This window comes from Oncorhynchus clarkii, chromosome 32 (assembly GCF_045791955.1).
Source record: "Oncorhynchus clarkii lewisi isolate Uvic-CL-2024 chromosome 32, UVic_Ocla_1.0, whole genome shotgun sequence".
Classification (NCBI taxonomy): Eukaryota; Metazoa; Chordata; class Actinopteri; order Salmoniformes; family Salmonidae; genus Oncorhynchus; species Oncorhynchus clarkii.
Genome location: NC_092178.1, coordinates 38,839,890 through 38,858,984, shown reverse-complemented (window position 1 = coordinate 38,858,984; position 19,095 = coordinate 38,839,890). Strand labels below are relative to the sequence as shown.

Sequence of the window (19,095 nt, the reverse complement as noted above, 5' to 3'; positions counted from 1 at the left end):
TACCCAGACTGGCCCAGACATGTTTGTCTCATAAAGACAGGCAGCTGAGTGAAAGGTCACTCACTGGTCAAGGTCAAATGTGTATTTGATAAATATTTTTTATGAGGTGCTGGTTCAATTGTTTTGGTTTGTAAATAGTTAGGTAATCGCTCTGTGTCCCCAAGAGATTTACCGTAAAACGTTTAATATTTGCTATTTATTTGCTTCTATCACTGAACACAACCAGCGCTTACTAGAGACAGGCTTCTATTTGAGCCTTAACACACACAGCTTTTGCTCAATTTCATCTTGAAAAGACTGTTTATTGTGACCAGTATGACCAGTATAAACATAATAACAAATCCATAACAGATCACTATTAAACAATTAACACAGCTTTTATTTAAAACAGGCATTTGTTTGCTGAAATGTGTGCCGATGCCCGGCTATTAAAAATGACAGGCGGCTATTTAAGACTCACCTACTCGACTTAGGTGTTTCTAATGTTTGGTATATTCAGTGTATACTACAGCTTTCCAGACAATATATACTGGACAAAATATAAACGCAACATGCAACAATTTCAACGATTTTACTGAGTTATAGTTCACATAAGGAAATCGGTCAATTTAATTTAATTCATTAGGCCCTAATCTATCGATTTCACATGACTAGGCAGGGGCGCAGCCATGGGTGGGCCTCGGAAGGCATAGGCAGTAAGGCCCACACACTGGGGAGCCAGGCCCAGCCAGTCAGATTTGTTTTTCCCCACAAAATGGCTTTATTACAGACAGAAATAATCCTCAGATTCATCAGCTGTCTAGGTGGCTGGTCTCAGAAGATCTGCACATTTTAGAGTGGCCTTTTTTTGTCCCCAGCATAAGGTGCACCTGTGTAATAATCCTGCTTCTTGATATGCCACACCTATCACATGGATGGATTATCTTGGCCAATTAGAAACGCTCACTAACAGGGATGTAAACAAATTGATGCAAACAATTTGAAATAAATAAGCTTTTTAAGCATATGGAACATTTCTGGGATCTGTTATTTCAGCTCATGAAACATGGGACCAACACTTTACATGTTGTGTTTAAATTTTTGTTCCGTAGTTCACTGATACACTGAAGTTTGCACGCCTATGTTTTTACCTTTTTATTCTCACAGACACGCACACAAACTTATTTTAAGGCAATTTATCCACCACTGGGCCAAGTCAAACATCTGGGTCAACTTATATCTAGTCAAGCAGTACTTGCAGGATATAGTTGGAAGGATGTGTCTGCTGAAGTAATTTACTCTGCAATGAATCCCCACTCCACACACATACTATAGTTATGTGTGGGTTGACTCATAAACATACCAAAAAAAACAGGCTTCTGTCAAACCTTTTGCCAATTTGCCACAAATTTGCGGCAAGCTCATATTTTTTGCAGCAACTTGTGAACTTCTGGCAAACATTTCTGGGAACCTTGTGGCGGACGGTCTGTTTGGTCAATGTTGGACAAAACAAAGCATTGGGTTAATTCAACCCAGTGGGTTTGAATTGTGCTTCTAACCCAGCGCCTTGGGTTGAGCACTTGACCCGACTGCTGGGTAAATTAGACTATATTGCTGGGTTAAAACAACCCAGTGTGTTGGGTTGTGATGTAGTTTATGTAATCCTTGGTTTATTTTCAGTGTCATTTTTGCTTGCATATTTTTGCCTTCTCGACCATCCCACCCTCTCCCTTTCCTACACACAATCAAGATACAATGTTGAATTTCAAATAATGAATTTCTGTTGGCGGCATTTAAGAACACGTAAAATATATATACAAATTAAATAGCTAATTGAAACAAAGCCCTATTGTCTAAATATATATTATTTCACAAGATAAAACACAAATGTATTTGTATTGCTTCATGAACCTAACAGTCCAAACATCAGACTAAAGCTTCAAGATGAACTTCATGTGCACACAACAAATGATGCGTGCCACACTGTCTTCGGTGGTATTAACAAAGATCTGTCTATCAGACAGACTCAGTGCTAACCAATAGAAATGCGCATTCACTAACACACTTCGGTAGTAGAACTACGGCAAAATGAGCCACATACCGTACTGTAGGCAATTAAAAAATATATATATATTTAACAGACTTATAAATAGTGCCTTAATAGCATGTTATCATTGGAATGAGACACTCGTGGCACATCCATCCATTGATCTATTAATTCACTTCTCACACTACATACAAGATCAGATACTTATCCACTACTAGTGAAAAAAAAGACATGCTCGCAACAGTCTTACTGCGGGATATTCTGTTTCTGGCAGCTGATATGTCGGGGTCCGTAGGAATTCCCATGCTGGGGCACAGTTGGAAAACTGATATCAAACACATAATAGGACAGTCAATTTGTTAGTTTGACATGGTGTTATATTTTTGTGTCGTTAAAATTAATTATGCGAGAAAAGGCGGTGGAAAGGCCTTTGTCAAATATTTGTCACGTCTACTCCCGCTCCCCCTCTCCGGAGTGGTCCTCCCACTACGACTCCGGAAAGCGTGCAGTTTATTAGGCTACAGATTAAATACATTAAGAACGTCACAGTATGGTGAATGTGCAATGTGATGAGCTTGATGTGTCACGATCGTTAGTATAGACGGACCAAGGCGCAGCGTACTTTGAGTTACACATAATTTATTAAAGAAGAGAAACTTTAGCAAAGACAAAACAATAAAGAATAAACGAACCATGACGACAATGCAGTGCTAACAGGCAACTACACAGAAACAATATCCCCATAACCCAAAGGTGGAAAAAATGCTACTTAACCACTCGTGGTCCCACATGTGTTTATAGTCCTTCCATTTAAATTTCAAGCAGCGGCGGAATATTTCTTCAATTTTTCTGATGGTGGGGTTGTGCGTGGAGATGATTGCTTTTACCTCTTCCTTAAAACTCACAGCATCTTTTGTTGGTTCAGTGACATCGCCCACAATCGCTTTTACTTCGTCAAAATCCCATGGCCCCTCCATTTCCAACATCCCACCTCCCTTGGGTTTGGGGTAGCATATTATTGGTAACATTCCCTCAGGCTTCTTTTTGGGGTTTTTATTTTATCCTTCTTGTTTTTAATAATTTTTCCTTCGTTGCTGTCCTCGCTGCTTCTCTTTCCTCTTCTTCTTGAATTGTAAATTCTTCCTGTTCACTCTCATCATTCTTTCTACTTTTATTCTGTGTTCGGCTTCAGTGTCACATTTTGCTCCATCCTCTGTTTTCTGCTTTTGTCTTCCATTCCTCTCTTTTCTATGATCCTCTAGCTCTTCTTCTTCACGTTCTCTCTCCTCTTTTTCTCTCTGCTCCTTTGCTCTGGTTCTTGTCTTGGCTGGTTGCTTTCTGTTTTCCGCTCCAGCACCTTCTGCAGCTCCTCCAACAGCTCCTAATCTCAGGCTCCTCCACCTGGCACAGGCCCATCCCCAAGTGGGTTATGAGGGTGTGGGAGGCCACCAACTCTTTCTGCAGGTGGAGGATTTGGCAGTGGCAGATACAAGGGGGGACCCCATGAGAGGGTTCCACTCAGAGAAAGGCCAGCCAGCCAGGCTTCTTCTTTTTTATTTTGTCCTTCTTCCTCTTTCTTCTCCGGTTCCACTTGATATACCATCAATCGTCTTACAGTTTTATCTTTTGCATTTTCTGCTTCTCACGCTCACTTTCTGAAATCGTCCCACTTCACTGTTCATCTTGTTCAGTCTTCTGTTTGGTCCAGTACCCTACCCATTTTTTTTGCCATTACACTACACAGTCCTTTTGGTTCCCAGCACGGATCCTCCATCGTACTCTTACTATTTCCCTTTCCCATACTTAAACCCTTATGCATCTTCAACGATTCTCTTGTCGTTACCTCCTATGCATACATATGTATCTTTAACGGTTCTCTTGCCGCTACTTCTTATACATATAAAATAGCACCAGGTGCTATTACCAGTGGTTCTCAGACACGTAGACACTTCTCATAAATGCCTACAGACAATTGTCAGTGGGGCTTTTCCTGCACTCACTCTAGCCTTCTTCTAAGATGAGCTCTATTCTTCTAAGACAATGGTACATTTCTTAATTTTTATGCTTAGTTTTATTGGTTTTATAATTATTGTTATTATTTTTCATACAAATTCATTTAAATTGACTGTGCCTCAGAGGTTCGTGGATCAGGTATCTTCCCCCGGGCAGCTCACAGTAAAGGTCTGGTCTGGGTGGGTCCACGTCAACTTTGGTCAGACGGGAATTTCCTTCACACGGAATGCACCCCTGGTGTTCTCTTGCAGACCTTCACTGGGATGCTCCAAGGGTGGAATCACTGATCCTGTAGAAATTCAACACCAGGGACACCTGAAGTCAATATTAAATGAATCACTCTTTATAGTCAGTTAACTGGAGAGTTTACAACAAACACAGGTACAAAGTACAAGTGTGCCACAAGCTCCCCCAGGGCAGTCCATTCAGTCCTCTTATATACTGCTTCACAAAAAAGCTACATAGGCATGGTTCATAGGGTTGGTTCCTGCAGGCTGTTATCACACGGGCTCAGTTTCCCAAGAAACTTCTTCTGGGCACATTCTGTGCATTCTGCCAATTGGTCTGAGGAGGAGGTCACAGTCACCTGCACGAACCAAGATCGAGTGAGGGAACATGCATACATACTGTGTACAATTCAAGGCTCTCTTCAGACTATAACATGTTCCCTTACAAAGTGTTGGAAAGACAATGGAAAGATAGGAAGGGTGTTGAACCATCTGATTTGTTAATTATGCATTTTTTCAAGATTATTGATGAGAAAAGTATCATCAAAACCCATTGGGTATCTCATTGCACCCTCGTATGTCATGTTTGTAGATATGCAGACTGTCACGTCCTGACCATGGAGAGCCTTTGGTTCTCCATGATGTTTAGGTCAGAGCGTGACTAGGTGGGTGTTCTAGTCATTTTGTTTCTATGTTTTGGGATTGAATATGGTTCCCAATTTGAGGCAGCTGATTATCGTTGTCTCTAATTGGGGATCATACTTAAGGGTTCCCTGTTCTCACCTGCTTTGTGGGATATTGTTTTTGAGAGAGGGCATGTAGCACTTCAGTACTGCACGGTCAATGTTTGTTTCTTGTTTTGTTTGAAAGTTTCACTAGAATAAAGATGTGGAACTTTAATCATGCTCTGTCTCTCCACATGACCGTGGCACAGACAAATAGAGGAAAAGTACATTTACATTCCAATACTTCTGACAGCCAACTTACTAACTGTGCCCATAACTTTTGAACTTCATAGCATTCCCAGAAGGTATGGATTATTGAGTCATTGTTAGTTTTACACTTAAGACATGACTCTGCCATTGTGCTGTAGAATTAGATCATTTTGTCTCTTGTGTAATATATTTTACACATTAGTTTATACTGGATTAAGTGTAATTTTTGTTAATTGCAATTTCGTTAGTTATGTTCCAACAGTCCCTCCATCTTGTGGGAAATTCCACGGTAACAGATTGGCATCATGGGTCCCAGATCTGTACTATACAGAAATGCATAATTATGAATGTCATTCTCTTAATGGTGAGGTATCCTAGTACACAAAGTAGGACAATTTAGAATTCTCCGTTGCATATTTGGGTATCATTCTTCACACGGGCTATTATTCTAATGAGCTATTCCTCAATTCATGACCAAATTTGGTTGTACTGGACCATATCTGTACCAATCATAGACATCTATGTTTCAGAGGTTTGGACATCACAGCACAGCAGCGTAGAGTAGAGTACAGTAAATAATACTGTACTCTAGCGTGCTCTACTGTAATGTCATACTCAAGCTGACGGTTCCATGGGAGGAGCTAATTGAGGAAGCCTACGAGAGGAAGCTGTTAACCTCTCTGGGATATTCGGGACGCAAGCCACCCACCTAAACAGCGGCCAGTGAAAGTGCAGGGCGCCAAATTCAAAACAACAGAAATCCCATAATTAAAATTCCTCAAACATACAAGTATTTCACACCATTTTAAAGATACACTTGCTGTAAATCCAGACATCATTCAAGTTTTAGAAACTTCAGAGTGTTTTCTATCAAAATCTACTAATTATATTCATATTTTAGCTTTTAGGAGTGAGTAGCAGGCATTTTACTCGGGGCACCTTTTTATCCAAGTTACACAATACTGCCTCCCAGTCCCAAAGAAGTTAAAGTACCAGGCACTTTTGGATGAATGTACTAACAAGGGATTGAAGGCCAAGTGTCTACCAGTGGAGGTTGGGGCAAGAGGCTTCCCAGGCCAGTCTCAGTGGAGGGCACTAATGATCCTTGAAGTAAATAGAGTACAGAGGAAGAAGATCTGTCACACAGTTGGGCAGGAAGCAGAGAGGTCAACACAATGGCTTGGCTGAAGAGAAAGATTGGTGACAGCTGGAAAGACAGTATTGGGAGCAGAGGCCTGGCTAGCCAAAGCATGCAATAATGAGGGAGCTCTGTCATGAGAAGTAGTCTGGAGTGCTGCGTTTACATTTTTGAATAATAATTATTATTGTATTTTCAGCACCCGTACTTCCTGTGGCTATGACCCAAAAAGCATTGCTATGGAATGATTTATGGAGAGATACCCCATGAGGCACCGAGAGGGGTGAAGGAAGAACGGCTCACTGTTCAGACTGTCAAGTGTAGAGAGGCGTAGGCAGGAGGCAGTCGCAGGTTTAGAACTTCTGAGTTTATTAAAGCACTATAACTATAAAAGCGGGACGAAACCCAAAGTGCAAAATAATAAAGTACTCAGGAAAATAGTAGGAGAGATTCCTCTCAGGAAAACAAGCAACATTTACAATGACCGACAAAGACAAATGACAGAGGGAGTATATATACGGAGTGGGTATTGGAACCAGGTGTGTGTAACGATGACGAGACAAGTCTGGGGTTGATGAGTGAAGGGTGTTTTCCATCAGAAGGTTCGGCAGCAGCTAGAAGGCCGGCGACACCGAACGCCTGAGCTGGACAGTAGGGGGAGCCAAAGCGAAGGCTGGTGTGACACAGACACAGATGATGACTTTGCCTAAACAAAGGACAAGGAGGGAGGACTCGGATATAAAACATGCAGTTGTGGAAAAGTGCTTGAGAACCAGAGAGGGCTGAAAATCCACAGCACCAACATGGGCTGTTCAGTGAGCCAACAACAGTCAACACGCACAAGGCAAGACCTTGGTGAGACAGAGGAGGAACCAAACCAGGAATCAAACCACAGTGATAGGAGCCTCCAAGAGCCGGTCGAGGGAAGAGCAGAGAGGGTAGGTGGACCGGTGGAGGCAACTCAGAAGAGGAAGGGATGGACCTTCCTACTCAGTGAATCTCATAAAAATGGTGAAACATTAAACCCCCCCCGAGTCCAATTTAGCACAATAAAAAAAAATCCCATAAAAATTGGTCAGTTTAAGATAGAGATCTGTCTCGATCCACCGCATCCGCCGATGTCGCACTTCCGTATCTGCGGTGAAAGGTGACAGAGCTTAAGCGGTGTTTGTCAGACCATAAAACATCCTGAAAAAGCCTTCTCACAAAATCGCCTGTAGTGTCCAAACAGTTTGGCCTACAAACTGAATATGAGACTTTCACGAACATGACGGTGTTCTCCATTTTGCTCTATGACCCCCACATGTGTCTTGGGACTTGTCTGAAGTCGGTACAGTCGATCAGCCAACTTCTGTCTGTAACGTCCAAACAGTTTGGGCAACACACTAATATGACCCCTCTGAGGAAAGGTGAGACTCTCGAACACGTACATGTTGGTTGTTTTGCTCTAGGACGCCCACACCAGTTGATAACATGAATGAAATTATGGAGACTGTTTAGTGCCAAAAATACATTGTTTTTTGTAAAAATAAAATGTTTCCTGATCTTTCATATATCCCTCAGATATAGGACAGACACTTCAGAACAAAAGCTCTTTAGATTTTTTTGGGGGGGACTATCTGTTGTTCCTTGTATGTAATCTGTTATTCAATGTGTTTGTATGGGCTAATAGCAGTAAGGACAACAACAACAAAAAAATGTAAAAAAATATATATATTCTTCAAGGGGTACAATTCAAGATCAAACAGCTAAATAGTCCTTGGAATGACCTTCTTTAAACAATTCCATGCAGCTTAGTAGAACTTAGATTGTTATGGATTAAAAAAGTTATCATTTTTAGATTAAACTATACTAAATATATTCACGTCACCAAATAACTGACTAAAACATTGTTTTGCAATGAAGGTCTCCAGCTGGAAGATAGGTATTTCCCTCCTCCTCTGGTACTTCAATACGAAACCTAGGTGGCTGATGACTCTCAACCCCTTCCAAAGCCTTACACAGTAATTATGACGACTTCTGGAGGACGTCCCCTAACCTATCAGAGCTCTTACAGCATAAACTGACATGTTGTCAACCCAATCAAAGGAATTAATCTAGTAATGAAAGCAGAAACTACAGCAAGCTAGCGCTGCAGTGCATAAAATGTGGTAGATAATTGACTCAAAGAGAGAGAAAGACAATAGTTGAACAGTTTTGAACAAATACATTTCTTCAAAAATTAAGGAGAAGTAGCAAAGAGAGAGAATGAGAGAGAGAGAGAGAGAGAGAGAGCTAGCTATATTTTGTTGTATTTTTTCACTTTCACTTACCTAGCTAGCTAATGCAGCTAGCTAATTTAGCCCACTCAAACACCCAGCTCAAACAGAGTGTAACTGCTAAACTGCTTGCAGTACACTGTACTGCTTGACTGTAGCGGGTTAAGTATCGCGTTAGTTCTAGTAGCTATGTTGACAATGACTTTCGCTTAAATGGTGACGATGATGTAGGCTGTGTGTAGCGTTTAGCGGTTGTCATTGTTCCTGTTCCCCAGAAAGCTAATGTAACTGAGCTAAACGACTACCGCCCCGTAGAACTCACTTCCGTCATCATGAAGTGCTTTGAGAGACTAGTCAAGGACCATATCACCCCCACCCTACCTGACACCCTAGACCCATTCCAATTTGCTTACCGCCCAAATAGGTCCACAGACGATGCAATCTCAACCACACTGCACACTGCCCTAACCCATCTGGACAAGAGGAATACCTATGTGAGAATGCTGTTCATCGACTACAGCTCAGCATTTAACACCATAGTACCCTCCAAACTCGTCATCAAGCTCGAGACCCTGGGTCTCGACCCCGCCCTGTGCAACTGGGTACTGGACTTCCTGACGGGCCGCCCCCAGGTGGTGAGGGTAGGTAACAACATCTCCACCCCGCTGATCCTCAACACTGGGGCCCCACAAGGGTGCATTCTGAGCCAACTCCTGTACTCCCTGTTCACCCGCGACTGCGTGGCCACGCACGCCTCCAACTTAATCATCAAGTTTGCGGACGACACAACAGTGGTAGGCTTGATTACCAACAACGACGAGACGGCCTATAGGGAGGAGGTGAGGGCCCTCGGAGTGTGGTGTCAGGAAAATAACCTCACACTCAACGTCCACAAAACTAAGGAGATTATTGTGGACTTTAGGAAACAGCAGAGGGAACACCCCCCTATCCACATCGATGGGACAGTAGTGGAGAGGGTAGTAAGTTTTAAGTTCCTCGGCGTACACATCACAGACAAACTGAATTGGTCCACCCACACAGACAGAATCGTGAAGAAGGCGCAGCAGCGCCTCTTCAACCTCAGGAGGCTGAAGAAATTCGGCTTGTCACCAAAAGCACTCACAAACTTCTACAGATGCACAATCGAGAGCATCCTGTCGGGCTGTATCACCGCCTGGTTCGGCAACTGCTCCGCCCACAACCGTAAGGCTCTCCAGAGGGTAGTGAGGTCTGCACAACGCATCACCGGGGGGCAAACTACCTGCCCTCCAGGACACCTACACCACCCGATGTCACAGGAAGGCCATAAAGATCATCAAGGACAACAACCACCCGAGCCACTGCCTGTTCACCCCGCTATCATCCAGAAGGCGAGGTCAGTACAGGTGCATCAAAGCTGGGACCGAGAGACTGAAAAACAGCTTCTATCTCAAGGCCATCAGACTGTTAAACAGCCACCACTAACATTGAGTGGCTGCTGCCAAAACACTGACTCAACTCCAGCCACTTTAATAATGGGAATTGATGGGAATTGATGTAAAATATATCACCAGCCACTTTAAACAATGCTACTTAATATAATGTTTACATACCCTACATTATTCATCTCATATATACTGTACTCTATATCATCTACTGCATCTTTATGTAATACATGTATCACTAGCCACTTTAAACTATGCCACTTTGTTTACATACTCATCTCATATGTATATACTGTACTCGATACCATCTACTGCATCTTGCCTATGCCGCTCTGTACCATCACTCATTCATATATCTTTATGTACATATTCTTTATCCCTTTACACTTGTGTGTATAAGGTAGTAGTTTTGGAATTGTTAGTTAGATTACTCGTTGGTTATTACTGCATTGTCGGAACTAGAAGCACAAGCATTTCGCTGCACTCGCATTAACATCTGCTAACCATGTGTATGTGACAAATAAATTTGATTTGATTTGATTTGATGACGTTGGCCTGGGGGTTAGGTTTATGACAGTCATAAATACCTCTTCCCCCCTTTTTCCTCTCTCTACCCTACTGATGTTACATTTGCAAAACCCTTGGTTAACATAGAGATTCTGGGAACATCAGTAGGTGGGGGGAAATGAACTATATTCTGGTAATCAGACCAACTGAACATATGTGGTGGTACTTAATGAATATGATGTCAGTTTGGTTGTCATCTGAGACATTCTCATCAATGATAATATGACAAACTCTACAGTGGAAAGTCTACACATCAGAGTTATCGGATTCACATAGAATTGTTGTTCAATTTAAATGTTTGAATATGAAATTATTCGTGATGGGATGAAATGTGATTTTAGCTTCTAAAATGTGAGATTTGGGTTTTCATAAGATAGGGCTCTGCTCAATCAGTGGCCCGCCCCTGTGAAGGGACATGGGCTATAAAACTTTTCAAACACGCCCTCCTCTCCCTTCCTATATAAAGCCTTGACAACAATGTAACCTCCTGTTCCGAGGACGTGAGGACGATGGTCCGATGTCAGAATGGTTCAGATAATAACTACAGAACGAAGACAACATCAGCGTGAGCTTTGGTTGCAAATGGTATGAACTTTGAACTCTTATTCACTACAGAAGTGATACCTCCTAGCCGTTGAGTTAGCAACAGCCGCTGCAAACGAGGGTTAGGAAGGAAAAGACAGAGTATCCCGTCTACCACACAACGACGTTACTACAACGTATTCAATTTGCCAGCAGAGACATTCTTCAAGGGACAAAGGACTCGGTTGGGCAACACAGCCTTCCATCTACCACCAACCTACCGAAGCGCATCTCAGAGTAAATATTTATTGCATTTTCCTTTTCCAAATGGGCGGTAATTTAGAATGCATAAGATACTGTATTTACGATAGCACAGCTTCACCCTTTGTTCCTCAGTCTTCCCACTCTTTCACTCAAACCCAGACCCTTTTCTTTTGTGTAACCAGCTGTCATACCTGTTCTGCCCGCTAGGGACGTTTTCCTTTATGACATAATTTGTAATCAAGTTATGATTTAAATATGTGTATGTGTAATTCTGTGTGATTAGTTAGGTATTTAGTAAATAAATAATTAAACCCAATTTTGTATTGCTGATTCAACTTGTTAGCCAGGGTTCGTGCAGATAACTAAGAATTTACAACTTTCAGATGAGACTGAATTAAGATGACGATTAATATTGACTGCTATTGATGTAAAATATTACTAGGTCTTTAAGAGTTTATTCGGAAGATAACAACTCTATAAATATGATTTTGTGGTGCCCGACTCTCTAGTTAATTACATTTACATGGTTAGCTAAATCAGGTAATATTCATTACGAATAAATTATTTTATAGAATAGCATTGGGCGGCAGGGTAGCCTAGTGGTTAGAGTGTTGGACTAGTAACCCGGAAGGTTGCAAGTTCAAAACCCCGAGCTGACAAGGTTCAAATCTGTTGTTCTGCCCCTGAACAGGCAGTTAACCCACTGTTCCTAGGCCATCATTGAAAATAAGAATTTGTTCTTAACTGACTTTCCAAGTGAAATAAAGGTACAATTAAATATCACTTAATCCGGCATAGCCAAATAAAATTTTTGGGCTGTTGTGTTATGCACTGAAGTCCACAAGCAAAGGGAAAAGGTGAGAGGAGGAGCGCGCATAGATGCGAGAAGGAATTGTACAACAAGCAAATTGATGATGCTGTTTGTATGGAGCTGCTATGAAAGTGAACTTTGTGTGCGAGTGAACAGGGGTGTATTCATTCTGCAGATTCTGTAGATTTTTTTTTTTTAAACAGAAGCAAACAGAACACAACTGTGATAAACGTCACTGAATTTGTCCAGTATAAACTCTTGTTTGCAACTGTTTGGACTAATGATTCCACCCTAGATCAGCTAGATGCAGGCAAGAGTGTGCAAGGCAGAATTGAAGTGTCACTGTCTGTCACCTTGAATACTTCAATTGGTCTCCCGAATACAAAGCCTTGTGCTACCAACATGGAGTTCTGCCCTAGCTACCCTGGCCCCTAATGGTGTACAAAAAAACAATGACAATGATAGAGGCTATGGAAAGGAATATCAGTGGCTATCTTAGAAGATGGCTTGGAGTGCCCCAAAGCTTCAGCAGCATTAACCTCTACAGCCGGGTGGACAAAGTTACAACTGCCATTCCGAGGCCTGAATTAGGAGTACCAAGTGACTAAAGCAAGGCAGGTCCTTATTATCAGCTGGAAACTCACCAATGTACAACCTTGTGTTATGTAGATAAAATTGCTGTCTCGAGGGTCTAGCGTTATCGTCTACAGCTGGACAGCCATTCTCACTCATGTACCATAGCAGGAAGGTCCTCATTGAAAGGCTACTGCACATGACACAAGGTTAGTTAAATGTATTGAGGGTCTAGCCTGAAAAAAATATGAAAAACTAGGATGAAGTGATTGTTATTATGGTAGTATTTATTGGAATTTGTTAAGTGTGAATAAGAAAAACAGCACAATCCAAACAGGAAAACCAAGTGTGTAGCTCACAACACGATATGTGAACAGACATCGACCAGAAGAAGAGAACATACAGTTGAAGTCGAAACTTTACATACGGTTAGGTTGGAGTCATTAAAACTCATTTTTCAACCACTACACAAATTTCTTGTTAATTAACAAACTATAGTTTTGGCAAGTCGGTTAGGACATCTACTTTGTGCATGACACAAGTAATTTATCAGAAAGACAGATTACTTCACTTATAATTCACTGTATCACAATTCCAGTGGGTCAGAAGTTTACATACACTAAGTTGACTGTGTCTTTAAACAGCTTGGAAAATTCCAGAAAATGATGTCAGAAGCTTCTGATAGGATAATTGACATCATTTGAGGTCCTGTGGATGTATTTCAAGGCGTACCTTCAAACTCTGCCTCTTTGATTGACATCATGGGAAATCCAAAGAAAACAGCCAAAACCTCAGAAAACAAATTGTAGACCTCCACAAGTCTGGTTCATCCTCAGGAGCAATTTCCAAACGCCTGAAGATACCACGTTCATCTGTACAAACAATAGTACGCAAGTATAAACACCATGGGACCACGCAGCCGTCATACCGCTCAGGAACGAGACGTGTTCTGTCTCCTAGAGATAAACATACTTCGGTGCGAAAAGTGCAAATCAATCGCAGAACAACAGCAAAGGACCTTGTGAAGATGTTGGAGGAAACAGGTACAAAAGTATCTATATCCACAGTAAAACGAGTCTTATATCGACATAACCTGAAAGGCTGCTCAGCAAGGAGGAAGCCACTGCTCCAAAACCGGCATAAAAAAGCCAGACTACTGTTTGCACATGGGGACAAAGATCGTACTTTTTGGAGAAATGTCCTCTGGTCTGATGAAACAAAAATAGAACTGTTTGGCCATAATGACCATCTTTATGTTTGGAGGGAAAAGGGGTATGCTTGCAAGCCGAAGAACACCTTCCCAACCGTGGCAGCATCATGTTGTGGGTGTGCTTTGCTGCAGGAGGGACTGGTGCACTTCACAAAATAGATTGCATCATGAGGAATGAAAATTATGTGGATATATTGAAGCAACATCTCAAGACATAAGTCAGGAAGTTAAGCTTCGTCGCAAATGGGTCTTCCAAATGGACAATGAACCCAGCATACTTCCAAAGTTGTGGCAAAATGGCTTCAGGACAACAAAGTCAAGGTATTGGAGTGGCCATCACAAAGCCCTGACCTCAACCCAATAGAACATTTGTGGGCAGAACTGAAAAACCTGTGCGAGCAAGGAGACCTACAAACCTGACTCAGTTACACCAGCTCTGTCAGGAGGAATGGGCGGAAATTCACCCAACTTATCGTGGGACACTTATGGAAGGCTACCCAAAATGTTTGACCCAAGTTAAACATTTTAAAGGCAATGCCACCAAATACTAATTGAGTGTATGTAAACGTCTGACCCACTGGGAATGTGATGAAATAAATAAAATCTGAAATATGTCATTCTCTCTATTATTATTCTGACATTTCACATTCTTAAACTAAAGTGGTGATCCTAACTGACCTAAAACAGGGAATTTTTACATACATTAAATGTCAGGAATTGTGAAAAACTGAGTTTAAATGTATTTGGCTACGGTGCATGTAAACTTCCAACTTCAAATGTATTTAGAGTATCTTACCTGGATATAGTCGCATCCGGTTTCCCCTCAGAGGGAATGCCTCCGACAAAGACATATGGGCATGGTGTTTGGGCGGCAGCTGGCCTGAAATGAGTTAGGAGCCGAACTTGCTTCGCGAGAAGATTCCCTCATCTCCCTCAAGACCATATCGGGAGGGAGGGAGATGCTGAAGCTGTACCTTGCATCGCAGACTCCTATCAGGACCATTGTGAAAAAGCCCTGGTAGTTTTAGTACTTGCTGCCGAGTTTGCCAGAGCTCGGATCCAAAGATGTTTTCCATCGGCAGCTCCTGCACAAAACTGAGAATTCCAACGATTCACAAAATCTCTGCCGATTTCTGCTCATTTTGCAGCAATTGCAATTCAAAAAGTGGCGTGTTAACTTCTACTTCTGTGGATAAAAAGTAGTGTCGTAAAGTGTATGACACCAGACTAGGCTGACATGTAGCTAGTTAGTATTTGTAAACAGGCAGAACACCGGATCAGAAGTTCAAATGTCATCACTAGCTAGAGTCAAAAAAAGTGTCTTGGCCCCTTTTGCTAAGTAAGCTACTCTTACTTTGTCTCACTGTCTGTCTTACTTCCCCAAGCCCTCTAGTGGATATACACTACACAAGGCAGACTTCCTCTCAAAAAGTGTCCGCTGTCCCCCCAAAAATGTCTCCACCCAAGTGCATGCACGCACATAGATCAACGGAGTGGAGTTTGTAACCGCCTTAAGCCAACCTGGCTCAGATCGTGCATGATCAACACGATAGTATTCAGAAGGTGTAGTAAGCAGCGCGGAAACAGCTAATGAAGAGGGGACCTCACCTGAGGATGAGCCAGGAGCAGCACAACTGCTATTTGCAGGTAGAAGTGTGACAACCAATCTCCCTTACTGTGTATATACTGCAGTGCTGACCCACTCTCTCCATTCTGTGGATCCTCTTACACACTTAACTTCTTGCTTTCTTGTATTCTATGATGTCTATTTACACTCTACAGCCCTGGTTTATTGAAGGCTTACATCTAATTTGTAGTTAACCCAAATCCATCAACCATTTCACACTTAGTTGGTGTGTATCACTATCGGGCTAGGAAGGTTCACAGTTTTGACACAGAAAAGACCAAGGAATGTTGATTGATAGCTGGTTAAATGTTATGTTTAATATTTAGAATAACACATGGGTAATTACAAAATATGTGCAAAGAAAAAGGTTAATGATATTAAAATGTTTAACACTGAATACATAATAAGTATCAGAAATATTGATTGAATAGGTTATATCTATACATATAATACCTACATCTATGGTATGTAATCTTTATGTTCATGAGACTCAGAGTATCACCCTGTTGTGCTTCAGGCCCGATCTCACGCCATTGGTGGTAGTGTGTTACAATGACATCCACTGAAAATATGAAAATGTTCAATGAAATCTATCCTGAATATATAACCAAAGCACAGTTGAATTGGAATTTGAGGCTGTATAGGGAACACAACTGAACACACACATGCTACTGTGTATACTAGGGGAAGGCTAGGGTGATCTGCGGGCCGTAACATAATTAGGATCATTTGTACACTGCAAATTGACCACAACTGGGCCCCCAAAAAATAATAATTTTAAAATAACAGTCACTGATTACATTGATCACATATCACATGTTTTAATTCGTGGGAACAGATTTCCTAAGTTAAACACATTTTTTTCCTAAATTCCTGGTGATTTTACAGTCTTCTTTTATTACCAAAAAATAAATAAAATAAAAATCCACTAAAAACTTTGGGGGGGCCCAATAAAATCACTTGCGTGCTGATTTTGGCCCGCCGGGGAGCCTGTTGCTGACCCCTGCGGTATACAGTGCACAGAGTAACTGGCTCCGTACCTGTGACCGAACTGTGGTATGAAAAGTATTTGGATAGTTGCAGAGGGAAAACACTGCTTTTCCTGTCTAAGTGTCCATCAGCGAAACTTTACTTACTTTAACACAGTGATGTTCCCTCAGCCTCTTTTTACACATTGCAGTTGCACTGTTTATAAATTGCATAAGATGATCATACAACCATAAATTATACCCTTTCACTATTGCTCTACAGTTCATTGCACCCTTCACCTCCACCTCCCCCTTCCCTCCTCCCAGTCCCTCCTCCCATCTTTCCTTCACTCTTTAATCTCCTCTATCGTTGCCTCCTTTGTTTTGAAGGGCGTGTGGACGAGTTTCTCGGGCTTATATTCCATGAAGAAGTCGTTGCAGGCCACCGTCAGGGCTCCCATGAGGATGATGAACTCTGTGAAGTCCACCTCACCGTCACTGTTGGCGTCGAGGTCATTCATCACCTTCTCAACCCCTTCTCCATCCCGGGCATTCTGGATGAGAAGAGGGAGAGGAAGAGGGACAGGGGGAGAGGGAGGGAGAGGGGTTGAAGAATTGTGTGTATCCTTGTCAGTACATGTATTTTCTTTGCCTGTGAGTGAGTGTTTGTGTATGTTTGCGTGTCTGTGTGTGTCTCTCTCTCTCGGCTTGTACACTCCTCTTACCCCTAGGTAACTGCCCAGCTCCTCTGTTAACAGCTCTCTCAGCTCTTCACGGCTCAGAGTGTACTTGTCCCCCTCCTTCCCCGAGTACTTGTGGAAGGTTTTGATCAGCATCTGCATTGCGTTCTCCAGGTTGGAAGACGGTTCTTTGGACATACTGGAGGGAAGGGCAGAGGTCAGAAACTATGACAGGATGCACGCTCCATCCAAACCGCATGTGCGGTCACATGACGGACATGGGTGTGAAGCCTCCACCAAGACAGAGTGAAATATACACGCTGGATGGAAGAAGGTCAGCAAACTAGAGAAAGAGGTGACCTAATTCTAAGCCTAGGCTACTATATTGGGAGGTTAAATTGCAGGCTACAAATGAGCTATTCCTTCTCGACATACTGTGGCCACTGGACAGTGTTTTGTAACCTTACTTGGTTTGACGTGAAAGATGTGATGGATGAAAGATGAAGAGACAGCTTTTTAAAAGCAACAGTCTTACACACATTGCGTCCGGCATCTTGGAATCTTCTTGAGTTGGTTTCGTTGGAGAGACTGTGCACACACAGACACAGATAGGTAATTTAATCTCTCTCAGTTGACAGACTTGTAAGCAGCTTGTTAAGTAAAGATAATGTCACTGAGGTAACTTCAGATGGAGGTTTCAGGGTTTCACAATCATATCAATCATGTGGCAGAAGGAAACCACAAGTGAAACACAAAACTGCCCAAATGCAGATAAACCACCTGGCAATCAGGAACTCAGGCCAGGTGATCTGGTAACCCGAGGCACACACACACGCACAACAATCTGTCTCCAGTCATTCCAAACTCTGAAAAATATTCCTTTGCAGATGTTGACTGTGTGATCAATAATACAGAACTGCTCAATATCATTTTAATGTGAGATGGACTAAATAATCTACTAAGGAATTCAATTTAATCAAATAACTGCAGAATAGATTTTTAAAAGTCTGGTTATAAAATGTTTCTGTCATAGGGCTCATCTGTCTCATTGACAGACGTTACACAATGGATGGGTCTAATCCCGAATGCTGATTGGTTTAAAGGGCATTCCAGCGGGTGTCTATTCTACAAGTTACCACCGGCTAAATCTATGATGTTAAAATGTCTATATGTTCCATCTGACTGTGCAATCCACTGTCTCATCAGCCCAGCCAGGCATCATCTCACATTTATTTTAGAATAACATCTATTTTATTCTAAAAGCGTAGATTTGCATAAACCTTGCCTTCTGTCTCTCCGACATTGGCAATATTCAAATTCGATCTCCAGCTGTCCCCTAGTAATGAACGTGTGGGGGTCGGGGGTTGAGTTGAGACAGACAGACAGGCAGGCAGCCTTTCTCAGCCAGTCTAAATCATGAATCAGCTGGTATCATTTTTATGGATATATATACAAAGAAATGTCAATTGAAAAAAGGTCAAATTAAATGAAGTGCAGCTAGTTTGCAGTCTTTCCAGATTCAGTTTGTGTTGGCTGTGTTGTTGGTTAGCTCCTCTGAACAACAGTGTCACTTCTGACGAGTGAGCACATTTTCTATGCCAGGCGAAATCGCTCAAATTAGCTCATTGTGTACGGATGCATCCAAATAAAAATCACTGGAAAACAGCTTAAACAAATGCAAATGCAACTACTGTTATTCTTTTTGACGTTTGACGTGACTGTAAGTTAGCCGTAGTTGGCTAGCTAGCAAGCAAGGGATAAGAACGTTGCCAGTCAGTATAGAAATGGAACATTTTAGAACGAACGACTGGGTCACGTCTCTGCCAACAGAACCAATAGAACAAACGACCAG

At 42.0% G+C, this 19,095-nt stretch overlaps 1 protein-coding gene across 1 annotated transcript; it reads right to left on the bottom strand.

The window, feature by feature from the left end:
- Nucleotides 1-16,910: 16,910 nt before the first annotated feature.
- LOC139392019 (protein S100-A1-like) lies at nucleotides 16,911-17,796 on the bottom strand. The gene is made up of 3 exons (XM_071139661.1): nucleotides 17,783-17,796; nucleotides 17,289-17,442; nucleotides 16,911-17,117 (listed from the first exon to the last, which is right to left on the bottom strand). Exons 1-3 carry the CDS (start codon nucleotides 17,794-17,796, stop codon nucleotides 16,911-16,913), a joined length of 375 nt encoding a protein of 124 aa, XP_070995762.1.
- Between the last annotated feature and the right edge of the window lie 1,299 nt (nucleotides 17,797-19,095).

Bases quoted from the DNA above. Each gene is read 5' to 3' on its own strand.
- LOC139392019 (XM_071139661.1), bottom strand. The intron at 17,118-17,288 runs GTAAGAGGAGTG...CTTCTCATCCAG, and splicing joins AGCTGGGCAGTTACCTAGGG to AATGCCCGGGATGGAGAAGG.